The sequence below is a fragment of the Elgaria multicarinata genome, chromosome 2, assembly GCF_023053635.1.
Source record: "Elgaria multicarinata webbii isolate HBS135686 ecotype San Diego chromosome 2, rElgMul1.1.pri, whole genome shotgun sequence".
Taxonomy (NCBI): Eukaryota; Metazoa; Chordata; class Lepidosauria; order Squamata; family Anguidae; genus Elgaria; species Elgaria multicarinata.
In genome coordinates, this window is record NC_086172.1 from 28871939 (window position 1) to 28897271 (window position 25333).

The 25333-nt window shown below is 40.9% G+C and overlaps 1 protein-coding gene across 1 annotated transcript in view; it reads left to right on the forward strand.

The window, feature by feature from the left end:
- Window positions 1–25333, forward strand: part of HECW2 (HECT, C2 and WW domain containing E3 ubiquitin protein ligase 2) — a 198942-nt gene that overhangs the window by 127681 nt on the left and 45928 nt on the right. Inside the window, exons 14-19 of the mRNA XM_063116233.1 lie at window positions 2068–2192; window positions 3809–3994; window positions 13839–13973; window positions 19544–19646; window positions 22674–22770; window positions 24537–24620. Of these exons, the coding sequence (XP_062972303.1) occupies window positions 2068–2192; window positions 3809–3994; window positions 13839–13973; window positions 19544–19646; window positions 22674–22770; window positions 24537–24620 (730 nt within the window). The remainder of the gene's footprint in view (window positions 1–2067; window positions 2193–3808; window positions 3995–13838; window positions 13974–19543; window positions 19647–22673; window positions 22771–24536; window positions 24621–25333) is intronic.

The window sequence follows — 25333 nt, forward strand, 5'->3', positions numbered from 1 at the left end:
AATACTTTTATGTCTTGATAATTTACAGCAGAAAACTCTCTGCTTTTCTTGAGTCACTCAGTGATGAGGTTGAGTAAGTGATGAGGTTGCGTAAATGATAAGGTTGAGTAAGTGATGAAGTTGAGTTGTGGTTGTTTCAGGTCACGCAAAAGGCATTCCTTCTTTACTCAAAGCATAATTAAGTTATGGAAATCACTGCCACAAGATGTGGTGATGGCCACTAGCTTACATGGTTTTAAGTTAGGATTAGACAAGTTCATTTTTATTGTGTGCTCCCATAATACTAACACAGTTTAATTTTGCAAACTCGTACTTTGCAATGAACATCCAAAATACACCAGCAAAAATGTAAGTTAAAAATCAACTCAACCATTTAAATGATCAACTTTTGTAGCAGGCAGGAGAGGGGCAAGCATGCTAGGAGCCATAATAGCATAATGAAAAAAGCCATAACGGAAGCGTATGACATGCATCTCAGATTTCCATCTCCACACTATTGCATAATAATTTTCAGCAGAAGAATCTATGCTTTTCCTCATATCAGTTCATCTATACATAAGAACATAAGAAGTGCCCTGATGCTGGATCAGACCAAGGGTCCGTCTAGTCCAGCCCTCTGTTCACACAGTGGCCAACCAGCTGTTGACCAGGGACCAACAAAGCAGGATAAGGTGCAACAGCACCCTCCCACCCATGTTCCCCAGCAACTGGTGCACACAGGCTTACTGCCTTGAATACGGGAGATAGCACACAACCATCAGGGCTAGTAGCCATTGATAGCCTTCACCTCCAGGAATTGATCCAGCCCCCTTTTGAAGCCATCCAGATTGGTGGCCATCATTACATCTTGTCGTAGTGAGTTCCATAATTTAACTATGCGCTGTGTGAAGAAGTACTTTTTATTTGTCCTGGATCTCCCACCAATCAGCTTCAGGGGATGACCCTGGGTTCTAGTATTTTGAGAGAGGGAGAAAAATGTCTCCCTATCCACATTCTCCATACCATGCATAATTTTGTACACCTCTATCATGTCTTCCCTTAGCCTCCTTTTCCCCAAGCTAAACACCTTGCAGTGGTGGCTAGGGATGTGGGAGAAATCCATTTGGGGGGTGGAGTTCTAGGAGTTTTCCTAGGACCATCCCCCTGAACTTTGTTTCAGTTCTTGCTGCAGTGCTTGACTCGATCTACAGCGAGTCGGGCCAGATCAGGCAATTTACACACACACACACACCAGGATCTACAATTTGGGCAAATTTCTAACCAATTTCTGCAAATTATCCCAGAACCTGTGCGAATTGCTCAGAAATTTGCACAAATTGTGGAACATGCAAAAAATGTGCAAAAAAAGTTCTTGGAGTTCTGGAGAAACCCTATAGCTTGGCTTGCAAACACAAATCGAGCCATACATGGTGCAGAACTTCATCAAGTAAAAAAAAGAACTGGATATCCCAGCAACGAACATCCCCCATAGTAGCTGACTAAATTATTTGAGATGTTTCTTGGGAGTAAACTGCTGTTAGGTAAATAACCTTAAACTTCGCAATGGCTTATACAGTGCATTGTTAATTCATAGTGTTAACAAGAACCTGATGAATTTTTATCACACTCTCTATATTCTCCTTTAACTCCTGACGTTATTTGTTTTTCTGCCAGCTAGAATTCCCACCCTTTATCTATCATCATCTCCACATTTTTCAGTTAATAACATTCTAGCCAATTGATCCTGCAATAATAATGAGCCATAACCCTATATATAGCAGTCTCTGTCAAAAGCAGATTTCTGAAGTACAGGAGAATTATAACTATTTCAAACACTGATTGTTACAGACCAACTATCATTCACTATTCACTTGAACTGATGGTCAACTAGCATTCTATGTTTACTTTGATGATCTATATAATTTCAAGCACTGTTTAAAGTTGCACTCCGTAGCTACAGTTAGTACTAATGTGAGACAAACAGTCTTTAACAAATGAAAAGGAAAAATTGCTAATCTTCGTTCATTTCTCAATTTATGACACTGAAGTCTTTGTACTAATTCATGAGTGTGCATGTGTTTGTGTCAGATTTCCGCAGGGAGAATGTTCTGCCTCATTCTACCTCCAGATCCAGGCTTACTTTACTGCTACAATCTCCCCCTGTGAAATTTCTTATCAGCCCAGAGTTCTTCACAGTGCTGCATTCTAACCCTGTGAGTATCATGCACACGTTTAGCTGTGTACAAACAGTGGACATGTATGATGTATTTGCATTTTCAGTACTGCATTTTAGCACATTAGAATGATGGCAAGTGAGACCTGCAACAAAACATAAGTTTCTTTATTTGTATATATTTAAAAAATCTATACTATTTTCCAGCCCAAACAAGGGCCCCAAGTTGGTTCATCACAACAGTTAAAGCTGCAGGAGCCCTGCCCTCTTTTGAATCTGGTCACTCTAGTATAGCTCCTGCAGCTTTAACTGTTATGATGAAGAGGGAATTTCTCCAGGTTCTCCATATATATAAATGACACCTGCTGAAATTCCCTTTTCTATGCAACTGTTAAAGATACAGGAGCCCTGTCCTCCTTTCCATAGAGTCACCCTAAAGTAGGGTGAAAGGGAAAAGTGAATACAGGAAAAAGTTAACAGTCCCAGTATTTACTATCATATTTGCTAACAAAGAACTCAGGTACTGAGTACTACTACTACTAATTTATTTCTTACCCGCCTCTCCGAATGGATCGAGGCGGGAAACAACAGCAAGCATAAAATACATAAAATACTGATTAAAAACATAGCATACAGTGTTAAAAACATCCTAAAAGCATTCTAAAAGCATACTAAAAATATACTAAAATTCTACTGAATAAGCCTGCCAACGTAGCCGAAAGGGGGCAACTGAGGACCAAAAGAGAAGTATCAGTTGGCTTGGGGAACCCCAAGGTTTGTGAAAGTAGGAAAAGGTCATTGGGGGGGGGACCCTTCAGGGGGCAAAACAACAAAAGTGCCGAAACAGACTGATGAGACCTAAGGACTGAGCATGCTCAGCGGCCACAGAATGCTTACAGTCTGTTGGGGCTGGGTGGGGGATTGGGAAATAGAATGGAGTACCTTGAAAAAGCCATGGCTGGTTGATTGGATCACTGAACATGATCATATGCCACACTACATTTTGTTGCTGGAACAACTTGTTAAGCTTTATTAGCCAATAATCCTTGTAATAGCTAATAACACAACATCTATTTGTTTGATTTTTCAATAATTATTTACAAATTCTTTGACAACGCTTTCCCCATGTGTCTTAAGTAAAGGTTCTACTTGATCCCCCCTTGCTGGAGCTTGACGTGCTGATTTTAGAAATCCCTTTATGTAAATTTGGAAGGTGCAACAAAACAACATCTAATTATGAGGTCCATTGGTGCACTTAATTTTAAAAAAGAGCAATGTTGGGGTTCATACTTGCCTGGAAACCCATTTCCCTATGCGTGTCAGCTGGCTATGTTCTCGATGAATTAGGAAAAAACATTATGCACATGTTCAATAGCACATTTACTATTATTAGCATTGAAAGCACGTTTTGCAAGGTTCAGGCTCAGATTGAACTCTGAAAACAGATCACCCCATCTTTGCAATTAATTAAAAGCTGTACTTCACAGAGGATTCAACAGCAGGTCTGGTGAGCTACTCATTCAGAAGAAATAGATGAATGATGAACTCCACAGCTTCATTATCCCTCTTCTGAAAGTCTGTGTAGGCATTCAAAAACGAATGCCGGCTTTTGAAAATAAGTATTTTTATTTTATTTATGTCTTCTCCCCCTGCCAGAGTGCCTACCGCATGTTTACAAACAATTCGTGTCTGAAGCACATGATCACCAAAGTCCGACGGGATACCCACCATTTTGAGCGCTACCAGCATAATCGAGACTTGGTGGGCTTTTTGAATATGTTTGCCAACAAACAGCTGGAGTTGCCAAGGGGTTGGGAAATGAAGCACGATCATCAGGGCAAGGTAAAAAATAAATAAATTTGTGTCATATCTCGGGCTAGAGATTTGCTCTTTTTTATTTGAAAGCTGGGAATTTGGGCTAGCTAATGCCCCCATCCCAAGATGTTGGGCAGGGGCTATAGCCCCCTAGCACTGTGGTTAATCTAACTATGAGATTACAGGTTTATTTATTTATTTATATTTATTTATTTATGTTTTTATACCGCCCAATAGCTGAAACTTTCTGGGCGGTTCACAAAAATTAAAACCATAATAAAACAACCAACAGGTTAAAAATGCAGATATAAAATACAGTATAAAAAGCACAACCAGGATAAAACCACGCAGCAAAATTGATATAATTATCCTGCTACCAACTGTCTCTGCAGAGGCCTCCAATGAGGGAGGAAGCAGCAGCCAGGCACCTCTCCACTGTGCCTGGGTCCAGCTCCAGCTGAGAGCCCCCTCCCTCCTGCTGCCAACTGTCTCTGCAGAGGCCACCAGTGAGGGAGGAAGCAGCAGCCAGGCACCTCTCCACCGTGCCTGGGTCCAGCTCCAGCTGAGAGCCCCCTCCCTCCTGCTGTCACCTGTAACTGTTGAACTTTCCAACTAAGATTGTAGTGCCTGAATTTGCTTTCCTTTCCCCCCTCCTCCTCCTTCTCCCTCCCAATCCCCTTTCTTTTTGTGTCATGTCTTTTAGATTGTAAGCCTGTGGGCAGGGACTGTCAAGAAATACTTTTGTAAGCTGCCATGAGAGCCTTTTTTGGCTGAATGGCGGCATAAAAATCCTTAAATAAATAAATAAATAAAAATATAAGATTAAAATACAGAGTTAGAACAGTAAAATTTAAATTTAAGTTAAAATTAAGTGTTAAAATACTGAGAGAATAAAAAGGTCTTCAGCTGGCGATGAAAAGAGTACAGTGTAGGCGCCAGACGGACCTCTCTGGGGAGCTCATTCCACAGCCGGGATGCCACAGCAGAGAGAGCCCTCCTTGAGGATTTTCTCCTTGAAACTCAAAATTAGAACCTTCTGTTCAGTGGCTGATATGGGCAACATTTCAGATTTGACAGTGAGGGGAGAGCAAAATACAGCTACTATAGTGTATAGAAACCATCCTAGAACAGACTTGAGTTATAAATCCATTCACAAAACAATGGTGAGTTTAGTTCTATTTAAAAAGAGATGCTGGGGTTAAAATCTGCCTGGGAGGTACACCTTACATTCAATCTGGTGTAACATTAGAACTTGTCCTTACAAATTATTTTTACTCGGAATTAATTTTAGCACTAAGAACTATTATTTTTTTAAAAATGGCTTCATGGGTTCTAAAAAGAGAATATATACATGGACCACCAGGTAGTACTATGGGTTTCCCATTGTAATATAGAAATGAGACATTGTCCATGAGCACTTTCCAGTCTTATTCTTATTTGACATGTTTGAACAGGACAAGAGACGCTGGGTTTGAAACAATGTTAGGGATGATCTAATTATCCTAACAGCTCAGTGAATCTGCTTAGGGATAACTCATATCTTTATGCTGATTCTGAGACTTGCATCTTATTACAAGCATAGTGCTGTTGAAGTTCCCTTTTTGCCCTGTAGGGACAGCAGTGTTGAAATGGCTTACAGGAGGGCAGGTGGTGATGGTCATAATCAGTAATGTTCCATATCTGCATTGTCCTGTAGGCTGTTTATTGGTCTACACAATATTTCCCAAACAGTGAGCTGGGACCACCAGTGGGCTTCAGCACTGCAGCCTGTCCGGTGCCTCCTCACTTGCTTGCCGTGCAGTCTTTTAGTGACTAGACAAGAATCACGATCAGACAAAATCCTTAGAAGACCACGTAGAGTTTGAAAATTCAGGAAACTACCAGAAATTGCTCCACGTTTTGTTTGCAAGAGACAAACCGTTTGGTCTAGTGAATAGTTGTGTTCAAGGGTGTCTTAGGGGTATTTGGCTTGAAGCTCAAGTTCACCGCTAGAGTCATCAGGTGACCTTGGGCAAGTCACTATTGTTGTTTCTAATTTAAAAAAGAATTCAGGCTAAATGTGTGATAGTATATTTATTTATTTATTTATTGCATTTCTATATTGCCCAATAGCCGGAGCTCTCTGGGTGGTTCACAAAAATTAAAACCATTCAAAGTATAAAACAAAAGTACAAAACCATAATATAAAATACAATATAAAAGCTCAACCAGATAAAAACAGCAGCAATGCAAAATTACAAATTTAAAACACCACGTTAAAATTTATTTATAGACTGTTAAAATGCTGGGAGAATAAAAAGGTCTTCACCTGACGTCTAAAGGCATATAATGTAGGTGCCAAGCGAACCTCCTTAGGGAGCTCATTCCACAGCCGGGGTGCCACAGCAGAGAAGGCCCTCCTCCTGGTAGCCACCTGCCTCACTTGCTTTGGCAGGGGCTCGCGCAGATGGACCCCTGAGGATGACCTTACGGTCCGGGCAGGTACATATGGGAGGAGGCATTCCTTCAGATAGCCTGGCTCCAAGCCGTTTAGGGCTTTAAATGTTAATACCAGCACTTTGAATCAGGCCCAGACCTGGACTGGCAGCCAATGAAGCTGGAAAAGGACTGGCATGATGTGGAAGAGTGTGGGTTGCTTAGACTTCAAAGTAACAGATAAGATAAAATAGAAAGCAACTAAAAACGGGGGTTTCAAACTGGCTGGGCCATTGCTGCAGAGGAAGGTTTTGCACATTTTAAAGATGCGATAAGCACTAGCACATGTTGAGTGGTTTATTCCCCCCCCCCCCACACACAAACAGTTCTTTTAAAATGCCGCTTTTAAAACATTGTGCGGAACTCTCTTCAGGGCAGCACCAGCACATCACTTTGGAATGTGTTGGGAGTGGGGGGGGGGGAAGCAGCTCCGACAATTTTATTTCTCCCTTCTGCCTTTTATAGCGTAAGAGTTCCCTTGTGAATCAGGTTTTGAGACCAGTTGCAAGTCAGGGTTGGCCAGCAGGAGTTGACTGCCTTTAAAATACTGGACCTACTCAGTGTAAGGGCTCATTCACAACTACGTTTTGGAAACCATGCAAACCCACCCCGCCCTGCTTTGAGTCCTAGAGGTTTTGGGTGCTATCTCACTAGGAGTATGTTTTCACATAGTCCACTGTGGACATGAGTTTGACATGTGCGCATGATGTCACAAAAGTGGTTGCATGAGTTGAAGCCTGATAATATAACAATCTTTCTGTTCTTACTAAAACACATACATGCTTAATGTATGCATGGTTTTGCTTCATGCTGAGATTATTTGGAATTTCTTGAGCAGCTTTTGAGGGGTTCCATCATTCCCTCTATTTCCAACATTTAGGCGGTGAATGCTGTTGCTTATATAGCCAAAGTAAACACAAAAGGGGAAGCATTAGAGCAGGCTTGGAGGAGCAATAGGGGGAAAAAAATCCGCCAACATGTGCACATTTTAAAAATGCATAATTTCCAAAATGCTCACAAACATGCTTTAGTCAATAGGTATATCCATTCAAAAACGCATGTGTACATTAATGTGTACGTTATGAAAAATACATACAGGTATCCTTACAGATTTTTTAAAAAAGAATAATAATCACAAACTCATGCAGAAATGGGATGGCACAAGGTTGACTTAAATAAGCCAACAACCTTGGTAAGATCAAGGCTGATAGATTGGTCCATCCATAGGGGAGTTTCAAGGTTTACAGAAGTAATTTTTTTATATAAAAAATTAGGTGGTGGTGGGGGAATCCTAAGGGAGAGCGAAAATCCCCCAATGCAGTCCAGTGAGGAGTGGGTATGTTTAGTCGCCCTGGAATGCTGACTTACTGTTGTGGGGTTGGGAGGGGGGAACAGAAAACTGGGATGGAATAGAGAGGCTGGAAACCTGAATAGCAACACTTCGTGCTGCAACATTTTGTTGCACGCCGCACTTGTCACTACATAATAGAGTAGAACAGGGATGGCCAACTGGTAGCTTGTGGGATTTGTGACAATAGAACTCAACAGAAAAGATCTCACAACAATATATTCTTGCTATAAGAAAGCTTCCTTACGGATAGACAAACCTGTCAACTTTGGTCTTACCAAGGTTTTTTTTCTTTTCTTTTCTTTTCTTTTCTTTTCTTTTCTTCATGGCAGCATAATTCACTTCTGGTTATCAGACTGCTGCCTGGAAAATAAAGCAGGAATACAGAGCAGTTCCTCCCTGTTTTAGTAGCAAAATCAAATTGTCTGTTGTCTGTATGGTTTTATAGCTATTACATAGGCTAGAGTCCACCGTGGACAGCTCCTGTTCTTAATCCAGACTCCCATATAGGTTCTGTCTGCCCCCCACCCTCTGCCCAGTTACCCACCCAGAGGTGGACAGGGCACGTGACTGAAACAACAAGATTTGCTGGGTTGGCAGTTTGTACAGTGAGCGTTGGGTCTTTGACTCATCCAAAAGCTATGTCTTCTCAAAGTGACCCTCTGGCAAAACTAGTTGCTGACCAGCAATCTATGTTAGACTACTGAGGATGAAGAAGGTTATAGTGCCTTTCGATTTCACAGATGAACTGTACACTAGTGGCTGGGTCTGCTTTTGGGTTTGGCACTTGGATCCAGAGGAAAGTTTTAGGGAATCAGATATGTACAGTGTGGATCAGTTGTGCTGGGGTAGCAGTCATGAGTGCCTGCCCCATCCTAAGCACTAATTCATTAACTTAGCAACTATTGCATTAAAGTGTGTGTACGTGCATGTTCATGCGTGCATGCAATATTTATGGTTTACTTGAAACAAGAACTTCTGTTTGAATGGATACATTGCCCATCTGGGTAAAATATGAAGTTCGTCCAAACCAAAATACCCTGTTCTCTTCTCAACCACCGTAAATGTCCAGGCTACACCCTTGCCTGGTGGCCAGTGGTGGGTATAAAATTAGGCTGGTGTTTTGTTTTGTTTTAAAAAAACATACTTCAACTCCGTTTCCAGCTGCGGTACCATTGTCCAGATTAGCCGAAAGCTTTGAAGCTCCAGTGATTTTTCTTTTCTCTAATGAAGCTTCAAAGCGGCAATTCTGGGTTTCATTATGTAGTAGAATGCTACCGGCTGCCCTCAAAGCACTCGTGCTTAACGAGATATGATTGCATTCATTTAGTGTAATCCTTAAAGCATCTTGCTTGCTTAAGTGTATGGCATAAACGAATGCTGCATGGTTTGCTAAATTGCTGTGTAAGAATAAGAATTGTGCATATGCAACACTGTTCACATGGAAACAGTTATTTCCCTCCGGGACAAACTTGCTCTGAATTTATCTTTCAAGTTATATGCTAGATTTAGGGTTCATCTGATTAAAATTTTAGCCTGTGGGAGGCTAGCACTCTCTTCTAAATCCACTATCTTGAATTAGATAGAATAGACATCAAGCTGACTGGATTCATAAACCAGTTAAGCCAGAGTACTTGCAGCAAAATGCATTAAATAGGATCTGAATAAAAAATACTCCACTTTAATTATGTTGATGACACAAATGGCTGAGTCTAACTCCATCCCACCCCCAACAGCAGAAACAAAAACCTGAGCAGAGGCGCTCAAGCTCTTAAGTAATAAAATTCACATGAGTCAAAGGTTCACCCATTTATTTCGTTTGAGTCCCAAACACATGCTTGTTCTTGTTGTTTAATACAGCAAAGATCCAAGGGGCTGTCTGAATGCTCAGAAAGCCCCGAGGTGGGTGCGCGGTGGCGTGGCGTCAGTTCTACGACACCGCTGCAATCATGCACCCACCCTGGGGCTTTCCGCCAAAGCTGCGGAGAAAAGAAGTTGGGGACTCGCCCTGACTTATTTCTCTGGAGCGAGGTGAGAAGGTGCAAGACGGCAGCAAGACAGCCCATCGCCTCACTCCGGAGTCGCAGTGGAGGCGTGGCTGGGTGATGCCTGGTGGGAGGCGACCTGCGATTGGTCGCCTTCCACCAGGAAGAGGGGGGGTGACTCCAGTCCCCAGATGGCCACCCAGAAACCCCACGCTCCCTTCTCATCATCTGGATTACCTGATGCTACCTCAGGGGAAGGAAAGCGCGGGGTTTGAGAGGGAGGCGGCGCCAACCCAGCGCTGTTAAGACACCCCCCCCCAAAGTAACAAAAGCACTTCCCTTTTTGTCACAGAAGGATGCAGGTGCCTAGTGATTTCTTTTTTCTGGTGGTTTATTTATTTATTGCATTTATATACCGCCCCATAGCTGAAGCTCTCTGGGTGGTTTACAAAAGTTTAAAACAGTAAACATTAAAAACAAATAGACAAAGTTTTAAAAACATAAAAAGCATAAAAACAACAATATCCTTGTAAAAACAGCTATTCTAGGGTGCGTTAAAAACAAACAAACTCAGCATATGTTGTTAAATGCTGTTAAATGCCTTGGAGAAGAAAAAGGTCTTAACTTGGCGCCGAAAAGATAACAATGTTGGCGCTAGGCGAGCCTCATTGGGGAGATCATTCCATAATTGGGGGGCCACCACTGAAAAGGCCCTCTCCCTTGTTGCCATCCTCCGAGCTTCCCTCGGAGTAGGCGCTCGGAAGAGGACCTTAGATGTAGAGCACAGTGAGTGGGTAGGTTCATGTCAGGTGTGGTGTTCCATCAGGTACTGTGGTCCCAAGCCATATAAGGCTTTATAGGGCAAAAACAGCACCTTGAATTGGGCTCGGAAACCTATAGGCAGCCAATGCAGGCGGGTTGCAAATTTGGTGGTTGCAAATTTTTAGGCACTGTGATGTTTCATTAAGATATCTAGTGTCCAGTATGTCAGAATAAAATATGCCATGTTAATATAGGAAGTTTTCAGAAGTCTGATGGGCCAATTAATGGGTGAAATGTGGACAACCAAATTATTATGTACCTAGGGGAGTTCATCCATTTTTTAAATGAGTGCTAAGGTACAGAACGCAGATAGCTGTGGCTGGGTTGCCTTATTCCGTGGGTGTTCTTGCTCCATCGTAGCCTGTTGTTGTGTAGTGAAGACGTTAGTTCCCCCTTTCCATCCTTGCATTGTTTCATGCAGCATTTCATAATTACTTCCTAGTTTGTTTACTGACAGATTTTATTTAATAAGAAACCACATTTTGGTATCCCTGAAGTCACATTTGTTCATGAGGTATTTGAGTATGTGTAATTTTGAGATGTGCAAGCACGTAATCTGTTAGAAACAAACAGGCAACTGTTTGGTGCATTCTCTTCCCCTTCTTACTGTTTTATTATGATTCTATTAGAATGTACATTGATGGTGCTATATAAATAAATAATAATAAAATAAATAATAATAAAATAAATAATAATAATAATAATAATAATAATAATAAAAAAATGTAAGCTTATGTGGCAGGGTTTTGCTATTTTATTGTTTTACTCTGTACAGCACCATGTACACTGATGGTGCTATATAAATAAATAATAATAATAATTAAAACAAACATCTTCATATTTGGCAAACAGCACCACTATTGGCATGAGTTAACTTTTAAGACTATGGAAAAAGAAGGGGGGAAAGTAACCCGCAAACACACCAAAACATACATGAAAGCTTAAAAAACCAAAATACCTCATGAAAATTGCAAGTGTTTCAGTCTTTCAAAGTACATAAATAAAACATAGCTCATAAAACCTGCAAGTTTTTAAATATTTCGGAGTACATGAACAATACTTGGGATAGCTAAGTCTGGAATCAATGGAGAACAAGCAAGGGAGATAAGTAATAGCTGTTCCTTAAAGTAAGATTCTAGTTGTGAAACTTTATAGCTTGAGAGCACCTTCTTCCTTCCTAGTCTGCCCAGTTACTGAGGTCACCAGATGAGACACTCCTGACGGTTCCACATGAACCGATGATTGATTTGGCATCTACTCGGAGTAAAGCCTTCGGTGAACTGACTTACTCTCTATGGAACTCCCTGCCTGTTGATGTCAGGCAAGCACCGACATTGTTTTGTTTTCTATGCCTGTTGAAAACATTTTTATTTAAACAAGCCTTCCTTGACCAACCAGCCACAGTTTTATTGGGATAATTTGATTTCAAAGGTTTTAATTTGGCATTTTAATCCCCCCTTCTTTTTTATTGTTCACGACTCAGGAATGTTATTGGATATAGAGTGGTATATAAATATTGTAAATAAATAAATAAATACATTTCACTAGCTACAGGTTACTGATACAGACAACCTCAACAATGTGGGACATGTGATGAAGACTTACCACCTGGTAAAGATTCCATGTCTTTACCACATGTAAGAATATGCAGCAGAAACAAAACATACACCACATGTGTAGTAGTACTAGATATTGACCATACAATCATGTGCTGGAAAACTTTACCACATGATAAGTTGGTCATTTGTGTTGACTTTATCATTAGCTAAGTGGTTGGCTTATGGGGCGTCTGGACAGAGTGAGGAGTCTTGTATCTTTGATGCCTTAAATCTTAAGTTAGAGTAGGGATTAAGGAAATAAAGCAACACCATATGGCAGAGGTAGGTTTTGAGGAGGGATTTGAAGGAAGAAAATGAAGGAGCACAATGTTTGTGTTTAAGGATGGAGTTCCGTGCATAAGGGTGTAACAAAGATCCTGAAAATAGGCCTTGGAAAGAGGCTAGTGGCAGGTGCAGAGAAATGTTGCACCTGTTGAAATCCCCATTTTTCTATGTAACTCCTATAATTTATTTTAAGATGCGAGATAACAAGAAAGAGGCTTGTGGTATATTAAAGACTTCGTTATGGCATAAGCTCCCTTGAACCAAATTTTCTTCATGCTCTTCATGGTTTTAATTTTTGTGAATTAAAAAAATACCGGCTATTGGTATAGAAATGAAATGAAATAAATAAATAAATAAATAAATAAACTCTTAAATAAACTGGTTTGTGACTGGCTGCTTCACAAGTGGAAGAACATTTGCTTGTGTCCTACATTACCCCAGGTTTTCCTACTTTAGGCTCCTTCTCCTGCTCAGAAGCTCTTGGCCTACTATTGCATTTTAAAATCTACTTTTGGAATCAGCTTCTTTGGTTACCCAGGATTTGGTTTTTTATTGCTGTTTTTTGGTTGGCCTACCTAGAATAGCCCTACTCAAATTGTACTAGGCATGCTTCAACCTGTAATCACATTGTGCCATGGAACGTAATCAGATGTTTCACATGTGTACTCACCCATTTGTGGATGTAATTATACAGTAAGTAGTTGGTGGGTTTTAAAAAATTTAAGTAGGTTTTGATTTATTTTTTTTAAAAAAAGGGATACTTGTGTGTCACCCTACCAAGATATAAGTGAAACTAGAGACTTACAGCTAAAGATACTGACTAGTTATTTTGAATAAATATGTAACATTTAGCCCTCCTTACCTGTCCCAAGTATCATTCCCAAAATCAGAGCCTATCCTGTCAATAGGCCTTGTGTGGCTTTTTCTCAGCTACCTCCTGCCTGCTTGGTATCCCTGAATTCTCAATCTCCGTCCCTCAACCCCCGTTTGTGAACTCACTATCATCCTCTTTAATTAGTTGTTCAAGCCCTCTCACTTGGATAACCTTAGTGTGCTTTTACTTGGCTATTGTGTGCTACTGTGCATTGACCACTTATAGAGCATTGACCACCTCTGTAGCGTTAATCCTGTGTTGCAAGAAAGAAATAAGAGATGCAAAAGTTCCCTGGTACATGGTGAAGTTCAAAGCTTAGCAGTCATTAGAACTCAGACTTCCTGTGTCTGCAACCACCCGATGCTTTGCTTCTCACAAATGTAGGTTATGTAGGAAGACGTGCAGTCAGAAATACCCACAATCACAGCAAGGAATGGCAAATAAATGTTATGCTTTCTTTTCTCGTATTACTCCGTTTCACTAGGCTTTTTTTGTCGACCACAATTCCCGCACCACCACGTTCATCGACCCACGGCTTCCTTTGCAGAGCAGCAGGCCAACCAGTGCTTTGGTCCACCGGCAGCATTTGACGAGACAGCGCAGCCACAGTGCTGGTGAGGTAAGCCAGCTCTGGCCTATGTGTGTGTATTCGCCAAACAGAGTTAAAGCATTATCAGGTTTTCACTGCCCAGTTCTCCTTTCGTTACTGGTGCCTTGATTCTTTTGTCAGTACCTTCGGAATGAATACCCTCTAATTCTTTGAAAGGCACAAATGGATAGATTGAAAATTAGGGTGACCATATGGAGAAGAGGACAGGGCTCCAGCTGTATAGAAAAGGGAATTTCAGCAGGTGTCATTTGTATGCATGCACTCTAACTATACTAGAGTGACCAGATACAAATGAGGGCAGGGCTCCTGCAGCTTTCATTACTGTGATGCAGAGGGGATTTCACCAGGTGCTGCATGCATACAAATGACACCAGCTGGAACTCCCTAAGCTATAGTAGGTTCCGGTTCAGGTCTCCGCGCAGGCTCAGAGCCCATATGTGTGATGCATAGAGACCACGATGGAGAACCTGGTGAAATTCCCTCTTCATCACAACAGTTAAAGCTGCAGGAGCTATGCTAGAGTGACCAGATTTAAAAGAGGGCAGGGCACCTGCAGCTTTAACTGTTGTGATGAAGAGGGAATTTCACCAGGTTCTCCATATATACAAAAGACACCTGCTGAAATTTCCTTTTCAATACAACTGTTAAAGATACAGGAGCCCTGCCCTCCTTTTCCTTTGGTCACCCTAACCATAGCCAGCCATAAACTGTGAAGTGGTGTATTGCTCTGACTGAGCCTGGCACAGAAAACAAAATATGCAACCCTGAGAGCTGCAGTTATTAGCTATCATTAAGATAACAAACTTCAGGAATGCTCAATCACTCCTGGGCGTATAGCAGTGTGTCAAATCATGACCTGGATCAGCTGAGTTCAGGTTGTGCCAGCTTGGCAAAAACAGCCTGACCTTTGCAACAGCAATTTCATTTTTTGCAAAATGTCCTTGTCGTCTTTTTTTTATACCACTGGAGGGCCCTTGAATACAGACTTGTTCACAGAACAGCAGCAGCATGAACAGCAGCCATGGCATTGAGAAGCCATGCCATCTCAATGCCATGACTTTTGAGATGGTTGTCTGTTTCAAGTCTTACAGAATGGTGTGCTGCAAGTCGAAATGGAGGTGGGCATGGGGTGGAGTGGGTGGGGGGCAGAAGGCATGTATAACTGTGGCAATGAAATCAGGCCTAAGCCTGAGGTCTTCACTGCAGTAATAGAAACGTTTAAATAATTCCAGTAGCTCTTAAACAAGTGTACTTATTTGTTAAGTGTACAAGTATTGACTTTCAATATCTTCGGGCCAAAGGTGTGGGGAAATTCTACTTCCTGGGCACATGTAACCTCGACTGGACACGTTCATATCCTTATTTTACTAAAAGTTACAATGCCAAAGAATTGGTTGCAAAGTTAGAAAACAACTAGAGTTATACATATGGAAATGAAACATCCAATTCAAAGCAAAGAGTTGCCTATTAGTAACTAATAAATATTTGCGAAGGTGGCTGCTGCTGTTGTTTGTTCTCCTTTGTCTTCTTCATAACGACCTTTCTAAATATTGTAAATGCATTGGGTTGTATCCAATGTTGTCTGTCCAACAACAGAGTGGCATCCATTAGTAGAACGGATCCCCCCCCCTCCCTGCATGGTCCCCATGGCCCCCATCTGGTAAGAGAGGCTGGAGGAGCAGATTGGGGGTGTGGCTTGGGGGGTCTGCATGGAGATGAGGGGAAGGGAAATTTCTATTGTGTGAATCTGGTCATACAGCATTGGATATAACCCATTTATTCAGCCATAAGTCCTATTTATTTCACCAGATCTTCCATTCTCGTAAGTGTTCTTGGGATCAAAACCTGAAGGGGGTTTATTTTCCAAAAAGAGGCGAAATAAATCAAGGAGTTGGAGCTAACAATACTTGCATTTCCACATCCTGGCAGAAACTCCAGAAGGAGATGTTCTTTCCATTTTTTTAAGTAGAGAGAGTTCTCCACCACTAAATAATGTACAAATCTAGCTTTGGGAGACTCTCAGTCAGTATTTTTGCTTCTATGTGGTTCTTTGGTTAGCTTTAAAGCGGATGTAAGCTGAGACTGATCTATTTGAAAGAAGCAAAATTGTAGGAATATAGTCTTTTGCTTCAGTAAAGGTTTGCTAGTATGTACGATTCTCATGCTGAGAGGAAAGGAAATGCAATAAGCATAAAAACAAGCAATGTGCTAAAATGGTGTTCATGCAACAAACAACCATAGACCCAGTGGAGCCAGGAAATTGCAGAAGTAACGGTTGCTGTTACAAAGCAGAACATACTTGGTCATAAATTGTGACGGGAAATGATGGTAATAGATGATGTTTTTGGACTTCCCCTATGATACCAAGATGAGATGCATAGAAGTGAATATCACTAAGTTTAGTTAAGTTTAGCACCACCGAGGGTGTGTGAATTACTGGCTGTTTGTCCTTGTGCATATCACATGCTGGGTTACTTGCAGTGAAACACAATCTGTTCAAACTTTGGTAAAAACCTCATGTCAGTGGAGTGGAACCCCTCCGGTGAACACACAAGGTGATATTTTAAACTTAAAACCCATACCAACCGAGGTCTTATTGTTGGCAAGTAGAAGGACCCCCTAATTCAGCCTTCCCCAAGCTGGTGCCCTTGTGTTGGACTACAACTCCCATCCTCCTCAACTAACATGTATAATGGACATGCTGGCTGAAGTTGATGGGAGTTGTAGCTCAAAATCTCTGGACAACACCAGTTTGGGGAAGACTATTCTAATACTTGAAAAAGCACATAGGGTGCTATCCTATGCATATTTAGACTGAAAAAGGTCCTACAACTCCCAGGATTCCCCCAAGCAGCAGGGGGATGCTGGGACTTGTAGGACTTTTTTGGTCTAAACATGCATATGACTGTTTTTTTTTAATTATATTGGGTCAAACAGATGCAGTTAAGACATCGTTTTAAAAACTATATATTTGACTTGAGACTGATTCCAGTGTATAAAAGAAAAGAGTATTAGAACACATCCAATCCAGGGTTCTTTCTATATAGGAATGGTATCTGGAGTCTATAATCTTAGAGATTTCCAGAAATGTTGAAGCCTTAAAAAAAAGCCATTTCCCCCCACTAAGGTTTTTTTTTAGGGAAAAACTGAATTTTTAGGGAGAATGGAAAAATATACAATACTTATTTTTTTTCAGTACTCATTACAAACCTAAATTCACTTGTGGCTTTAGAAACATAAAATGTATTATTATTATTATTATTATTATTATTATTATTATTATTATTATTATCAACAACAACAACAACAACAACAACAACATTTTTATACTGCATCATAGCCGAAGCTCTTTGGACAGTTTACAAAAGAGTAAAACATTAAAAATTGAGAAACAAAATTTAAAAATATAAAAACAGACAATATACAAAGATAATATCCATTTAAAACAACTTTGAGCTCTCAGCCAAAGATAGATCAATTAAAAACTCAATGTATGCTGTTAAATGCCTGGGAGAAGAGAAAAGTCTTCACCTGGTGCCGAAAAGGTAACAATGTTGGCACCAGGCGGGCCTCGTTGGGGAGATTATGTATAACTTGGTTTGCTCATAAAAGAATCATTAAAATTAAAAACAGTAGAAGTAGCAGAGCAGAGACTTGATCCTGGGTCTTGCTGTTGCTAATCTGGCATTTATACAAATAATGTCACATCTAATCTAGGCCTTTGAGTCCAGGGCCAACACAGGGTCTCTCACTGCCCTTATAGTGATGGTGACCAGCTGGCCACTTTTTCATCCTCCTCTTCCCTTTCCCCCCAGTGATGATGATGATGATGGCACTCCCACTGCCCACCCACCCCCTCCTCCCTGGCTGTGATGGTCCTCCCTTCCCTTCGCTTCTGATCTTCTCTAACAGTGATGGTGGTGGTTGGTGGCCTGGCCTCTTGATGGCGGCAGTGGCAACCACAACAACCCCATCTCTTCCCTTTGCAGCAGCAACATGCCGTAGGCATCTCCCTCAATGCCTCATTGTGAGGGGTCCTTCATGAGACTGATGCATTGTTTGGGAGGTGGCTGTGGAATTGCCTGTGGGCCGGGCTCTCTGGAGGGCCATGCCGGCCGGGCTCTCTTCTGAGCAGCCAGCAGGGCTTCCAAGAGAGTCTACCAGCTCGCTGCCATTCTCTGAGTGAGGAATCAGGCACGTGGCCCTCTAGACAGCTGTGCCGGCCACTCTTGCTGCAGGAGGAGAGTATCCAGCAGGGCTTTTTGGATTGATGAGCAGGATGAACAGTTCTCCTGGTGGCGGAATCCCTCTTCAAGATCCACTGCCTGACGTGGCTGCTTCACCATGACTCATGGAAGAACCAGCCCTGTTTGAATAATCATGATTTCTTCCTTGCTGGAGACATTTTTCTCCAAAGTTTGCAATGTTTCAAGGAGGAATCACCTCCAGTTTTTAGAAAATCAATATTTGTCTTCAGTTATATTTAAACCTCCGACCTACACAAATGCTGGTAAAAATCCATTGCAAAACAGGTTTCCAACATTTGAAGAAGGGGCCTTCAATATTTTTGAATAACTGTCTCCAAATTTTACACTGATTTTCTTTTCTTTTTCTTTGCTTTCCCCATGTGCAGTTTAGTGAAAATCCATTAAACAAAATTTTCTACGAATTTGGAGGATAATTCTCCCTTGAAAAATGCAAACCAAAACACTGTTCCAGATTATCTGAGGTTGAAGTCACCCTGATATACTTTATACTGGTATGAAGTACACTGAAAATTCCATTGAACACCCCACCTTCTACCCCACCAATAAGTTTAGAAAAGAAAAGAAAAGAAAAGCTCCACTTCTTGGGCAATCCAAAATATTCTCCCTGATTCATAGTCATTGAGACACATAATAATAATAATAATAATAATAATAATAATAATAATAATAATAATAATAATTTATTTATTTATTTGTTACCTGCCTCTCCCTCTGGATCAAGGCGGGTACAACACAAATGCAAACACCATAAAATACATATAATTGATTAAAACATTTAAAACTAATACATTATTAGAAGCAGCACATTATTAAAAGGCATCTTAAAACACATCTGTGATGCGGGTTTGGTGATAATGAACAGTGTTCTGAGATGGACAAGGTTTTTTTTTAAAATGTTTTGAGCTGGTCCCTGTTTTCTATTTCATATGGGTTGTGGCCAAAGGTGGCTTTCTGTTAGTAGAAAGCACTTCTGCCCATGCACGACAAGGCATCTAATTTTTGCCAGTTCTGCCTGCCTTCTGCAGCCCTCCATGCCGTATCTAAATGTTAGTGTTTCAGAAGTAAATGGCTGTTTCCTGACCACTGCCATCACCAACTACCCTTGGTAATTTTAGGGTGTTTATTACTGTTTTACTGACTGGTTTTATTGTGTTTTATCATAATTTGACTTTGCAAACCGCCTAGAGGTTTATTTATTTTTAACAAAATGAAAAGTGGTATAGAACCTTTCTGGAACGAATAAATAACAGAGCCATAGGTAAGAAGGATTGTCCTTATATGTGATGAGAATTATGATGGTTCTATTTTCAGGTAGGAGAAGATTCTCGCCACTCGGGGCCTCCCGTTTTGCCAAGGCCGTCAAGCACATTCAACACCGTCAGCCGGGCTCAGTACCAGGACATGGTTCCTGTGGGTACGTCTGCACTGTAAAGTCTCTTCCGAATAGCCTGCTTTATTTGTGTTTTGCATGCGAGTTATGATTCTTGAGACACGGGATTGCCCCTGTGAGTTGCTTTTGTTCTGGAAATAAATCAAAATATTAGGTGAATATAAGAATGATCAAATGCTTAACATTTCATGGCTCATTAAATGTATACCAAGAGACTCTGCCATTCTCACTTGTGTTCCTGGGCTGAACTCCAGGTAGTCAATGTTTTGACATGGTAATGATAACTTGAAGAGAGAGTCGCCTTGCCGTAATATTGTAACCTAGGAGGTATTCACTAACTTCTATTGTGGTTTTCTGTGTGTGATCTTTTCTTTCTGTGCCATGGGAATTCAGCCTGCGTACCGTATGGTTGCCAGGCATCCAGTATTTTACAGGGCTACCTATGCTGAGGGTCATCCTATGACCTTTCAATGTGGGTTCACTAGAATCCAGTGTTCACAGAAGATAGGATGGGATAAGAGGATAGAGCTGAAAAACAAACCTGCAAAGGCCCCGGGCCACTAAGCCCAATATAGAAGCACTTGGAAAAATAGTTGGAGGTCTAGTTAATCAGGGTTGAAGGTGGGAACTTTGCTGTGCAGAAGAAAGCATAGCTGTAAGTGGGAAGGCAATGCATTTTTTAATTAGTACAGAAGGGCCCCTTTTTGCAAAGAGGGATCTTCTTTTTTAAAAAAAAGGTTGTTTATGATAGGTTGTTGCATTGTGGATATATTACTTTTTAAAGGGCTTGCAATTGATGTGTGAATTCTGAATTTCCAGCAAGTGGTGGGTAGCTGCCTTGGAGGGTAGGTAGCTGCCTGTGGGGGAAGGTATACACTCCCATTGTAATGTGCACACACAGCCTCTCTCTTTCTCTCTCTCATTGTCCCTTAAAGATGCAACACAGCACACAGTTTAAAGATAAAGGAGAGCTTTCTATAAAAAAAAAATTAAACCTGGTAATTTATATAAAAAAAGTAAGTTGATGATACTTCAATTGTGTCAACATGAAAATCAGTTTGGTCCTTAGTTTTGAATCCTGCTCTTTCATTTAGCTTCTGAGATCTGTGCTAATGCAGCTAAGTATGAAGAAGACGTCAGCTAAAGATTTTTCTGAACAGTTCTCCTCCTGCTTTATCAGAGGCTGGGACTACAAATTTTGTCCAATGCCCAAAGCAGCAGAAACTGTGTCATCGCCTCTATACTGTTTAGGGAAGCATGCTAACAAAATGCTAACAAAATGCAAATATAGATAATTAATATTTGCTCAACTGTTTGTTTGTTTAAAGGATTTATACCTTGCTTTTCAGCCAGAAAGGTTCCCACAGCAACTTCAGATCAATAAAAATAAGACGGTCCCTGCCCTTGGGTTTATAACCTGAAAGGACACAACACAAAAGGAAAAAGGGATAGGAGGGGAAAAGGAAAACAAGAAAACTCAGCCATCAGTTCCTAACGTTATCTGAATGTTACTATGCAAATCAAGTGTTTCATAGTTTGATATTCATCAGTTGCCAACGCTGGTATGCAGCAACAAATGTATGAACACGGAAACATTTAGCAGTTTAATAGAAACAATTTTTCTATTAAACATTCGTGTGTTGTTCCTGTACAAAATGTTTGTTTATACAAGTGAGAAGGAGCTCACCGGTTTAAGAACTGGTTTGTTTGTTTGTTCCATACAGTTTCATTGATTGCAAGATCAGTTTTGCCTTTTAATGGGTTCAGTTGCCTTGAAAACTGCTTATACATGTGTTTGTTACTCACACATGACAAAACCCATTAGCTTTAGTGATGGTGATTCATGGCTTTCAAGAACAGAAGTTAATTCATTGAGTTTAGCAGCTGTTGCATTGTGGGGAAGACACCCACGGCCAATTAACCTGATGGAGTGGCTGGATGTTTTTCAGCAGCACTGTTTCTTGACACTCACTGCTGATTTAAACTTCTGTTGCTTCCCATTTCTTCAAGGCTGCATATGGTAATGCTTTGAAAAGGCTACACGACTTCAAATCTAACAAGAAATGGGTAGTAGGCCAAGCTTCCGACTTGGGATATAAATTTATTATGGACTTGTAATGTCGTTCTCCCTATCTCTGGCAGGATCTACACTACTGCTTCAAAGTGCTTTATAATAGTTTTGACAAGTGTTGTGGCCCAGGTCACAGTTGTTATAAAGCACTTTAAAGCAGTAGTGTAGATCTGTGTTAAAGTTAATACATTCCATTCTAGGGTGACCATATGAAAAGGAGGACAGGGCTCCTGTATCTTTAACAGTTGTATTGAAAAGGAAATTTCAGCGGGTGTCATTTGTATATATGGGTAACCTGGTGAAATTCCCTCTTCATCACAACAGTTAAAGCTGCAGGTGCCCTGCCCTCTTTTAAATCTGGTCACTCTAGTATAGCTCCTGCAGCTTTAACTGTGGTGATGAAGAGGGAATTTCACCAGGTTCTCCATATATACAAATGACACCTGCTGAAATTCCCTTTTCAATGCAACTGTTAAAGATACAGGAGCTCTGTCCTCCTTTTCATATGGTCACCCTACGTTAACCATCTTGTGGTTAAACAGCATGGTTTAGCGTGTTGTCTAAATGGGGCTTGTGGGTTATAAAGTATGGCTTGTAAACTACGGCTCTTCCTGCACGAAGCACACTGTCATGGGTATTTTCCTGGGGAGATGGGCCACTGCAATAATGGTACCGACACCAATTGGATGATGCCCATGACATCCTTGTACCTGCCTGCCTACACCACCTTTTTGTAACAGCCTCCTTCCCCACTCCCTTTGAAGGATGTATACTCATCCTGTCCAGTGCTCACCTCTTAGATTTGGCTAGCAGCTCCAAACTGCCAAAAGCTAGTAAAGTTGCCCCCATGAGAAATGGGCTTTCTTCTAGAAAGGCATCCATTTCTGGGTGAGTTGGGACTTAAACCTAAAACACCCGAAGGAAGTTAACTATTTTTTTAGCAGACATTTTCAGCAAGATGCTCTCTGTTGAATTTTCAGCATACAATGACAAGATTGTTGCATTTCTGCGACAACCCAATATCTTCGAAATTCTACAGGAGAGACAGCCAGATCTTACCAGGAATCATTCACTCAGGTAAGCATACTATGGGCCTTCTTTCTCCACCATCAAAGTTGTTTGTTTATGTAATTTGAGTGTACAATCAAAATATAGCAGAATCTATTTATGGTGTCCATATGTTGACTGCATTTAGCTGTAATGATCATCTTTAAGTTGTTTATCACTATGTTTATGAGTCTCAGGCTGTTGCATTCCTGCTCCCTTCTGGTGTGGTGGTGAGGAGGAGATCAGAACTTCTGCTTATCTTTTCAATTAACCACTGGGGAGTGTTAGGTCCAAACCCTAAGCTATGGCCAATTGTAACAATGGTTTATTGGAATGAGCTAGCTTCATAAACCAATGTTTGAATTTGTCTTGTTTCAGTAAACCAGAGTTACGCTATCAACAATTTGTCTACATCTGGACATAATGCTAAACTGTGGTTAGTCAAAAATGGAAGCAAAAACTTCTGATCGCCTCCTAGCAGTCACACCACAGGAGGGAGGGAGAGGGGGAGGGGGAAACACATACTATGGTTGACATAATAATAAACCATAGTAGTTTTGTATTATGTCTGAATGCGGTCATAATGTATAATTATGCTTAGAATATCCAAATTTCAGGAGCTGATTCCAGGCCTACCAGATACAATAAAAATGAAGGAGTCAATCCTTATCATAGAATCATAAAATCTTGGAATTGTTGAGTTGGAAAGGACCATGAGGATCATCTAGTCCAACCCTCTGCAAAGTGCAGAAAAGCCCATTAAGCCATCCATGAGAGGTGGCTGTCTTAAAAAGCTCCAGAGATGGAGAACCCACAACCTCCATAGGTAGACTGTTCCACTGTTGTACAGATATTGCTGTCAGGAGGTTTTTCCTTATATTTAATCGGAATTAGTTTTTACAGGGCTACAAGGCTCTTCGCTATTATTATTATTATTATTATTATTGTAACAGACTAACCCAGCTACACTTCTGGACATTGTTAGAATAAGAACTAGTTCAGCTCTTGAGCTGTGCAAAAAATCCTGAGGGATGTGTATGTCAAAAGGCGATACCTATATAGACTGAAATTTACCAGCACGCCTGTGGCATTTGATATACATGGAAACTAGGGCTGTGCAAACTTTGAGCCTCGGATTCTGCATGTTCGGAGTTGTAGGCTGTACAAGGGCCTAGGGCTGTGAGAGGAAATGGCGAATCCGTCATGAAATGGCGGATCCGGCAGACAATGGCCTCTGTGATTCGAACTTCGAATCTGAGGCTCGAGGCTTGCACAGCCCTAATAGAAACCAGAATGCCTGAGATGAGTTTGTAGACCATATGTCTGTGTCTCTTTGTAAGCTTTCTGTGCAGCCTGCTTACAAAAATCAACAGGATTCTCTTGATACTAAGAGGGGGAGCAGGTGTATTTATTTTAAATGGTTGTCTTTTGGAATAGCAATATTCTCTCCAGGGCCCATGCTGCTGCTTGTAATTCAGAGCCACAACTAGCATTAACTTGAGGTTGTGATTTTCACTGGTGGGGTACTTGAAGCATCTTGAACACCTGAGAGATTAAGGAAACGGGGGGTGGGAGAAAGATTTTCTACTAATGTGTTAGTAAGGGACCTGGAAGGATAGGCTGGTTGCAAGAGTCTTCTGTTCACTTGGACATGGTGTTGCAGGCTGGGAAATGATGTCTGAAATACAGAGGGGTAATCTAGAGGTTTTCTTGATATACCTTTCGGTTTTTCTTGCTGCGTACATTACTGTCTTGTTTGCAAGAGATGTTTTGGACTGCTTTGTCTGCGTCAACAGGGAGAAGATCCAGTTTATTCGGACTGAAGGGACCCCAGGGCTGGTGCGCTTATCCAGCGATGCAGACCTCGTCATGTTACTAAGGTGAGTGGTGCTGCCCTACAATGAATTCAGTGTGGAATAATATGCTTTTTTATCACTCCGGTACATATTCATTCAAATGGATTTAGTGACTCCATTATAGTACCCTTCAGTCCTTTTGAAATACAGCTGGTGAAAGCTGACTTGAGAATGTCATTGATAGAATTATCCATGTTAACTTTCTAAATTGCAGCTTATTTTTAGTGGAAGGATTTTTATTTCAAATTGCCAGTCCAAGTAATCTTAAATCAGTCTGAAATAGCCACTCAACAGTATGACGAAATTTATTTTTATCTAATAATATTGCAGGTTGGTTCACATGTTTAGCAATGAGGCAGCTAGGTAATTTTTAGACCATGGACTTAAGGATCGGGGTTGGGGGATTTTTTAGATGGCCATGTGTATTAATTCAGTTGTGAAGCAACTAACATTTCTCTTCTCCCCTTCCCACCATTCCATGCTTGACAACTGGTTGCACATTCCTGGTACGTTAGAACAAACAAAGGAAAAATAACTGCTTTCCAAAAAGAAATACTCTGAGCAGGTGTAGTTTTGCATTTTAAACTCACTTAAATCATAGCACCACAACAGGAATAAAATGGAGTTTGCTTCTGCTGCCGTGAAACTAAACACAATTACTTGGGAATAAGTACAATTTTGTTGTAGAAAAGGTTAACAATAAAATAAACATAATAAAATGAGAATCTGTAACCAGG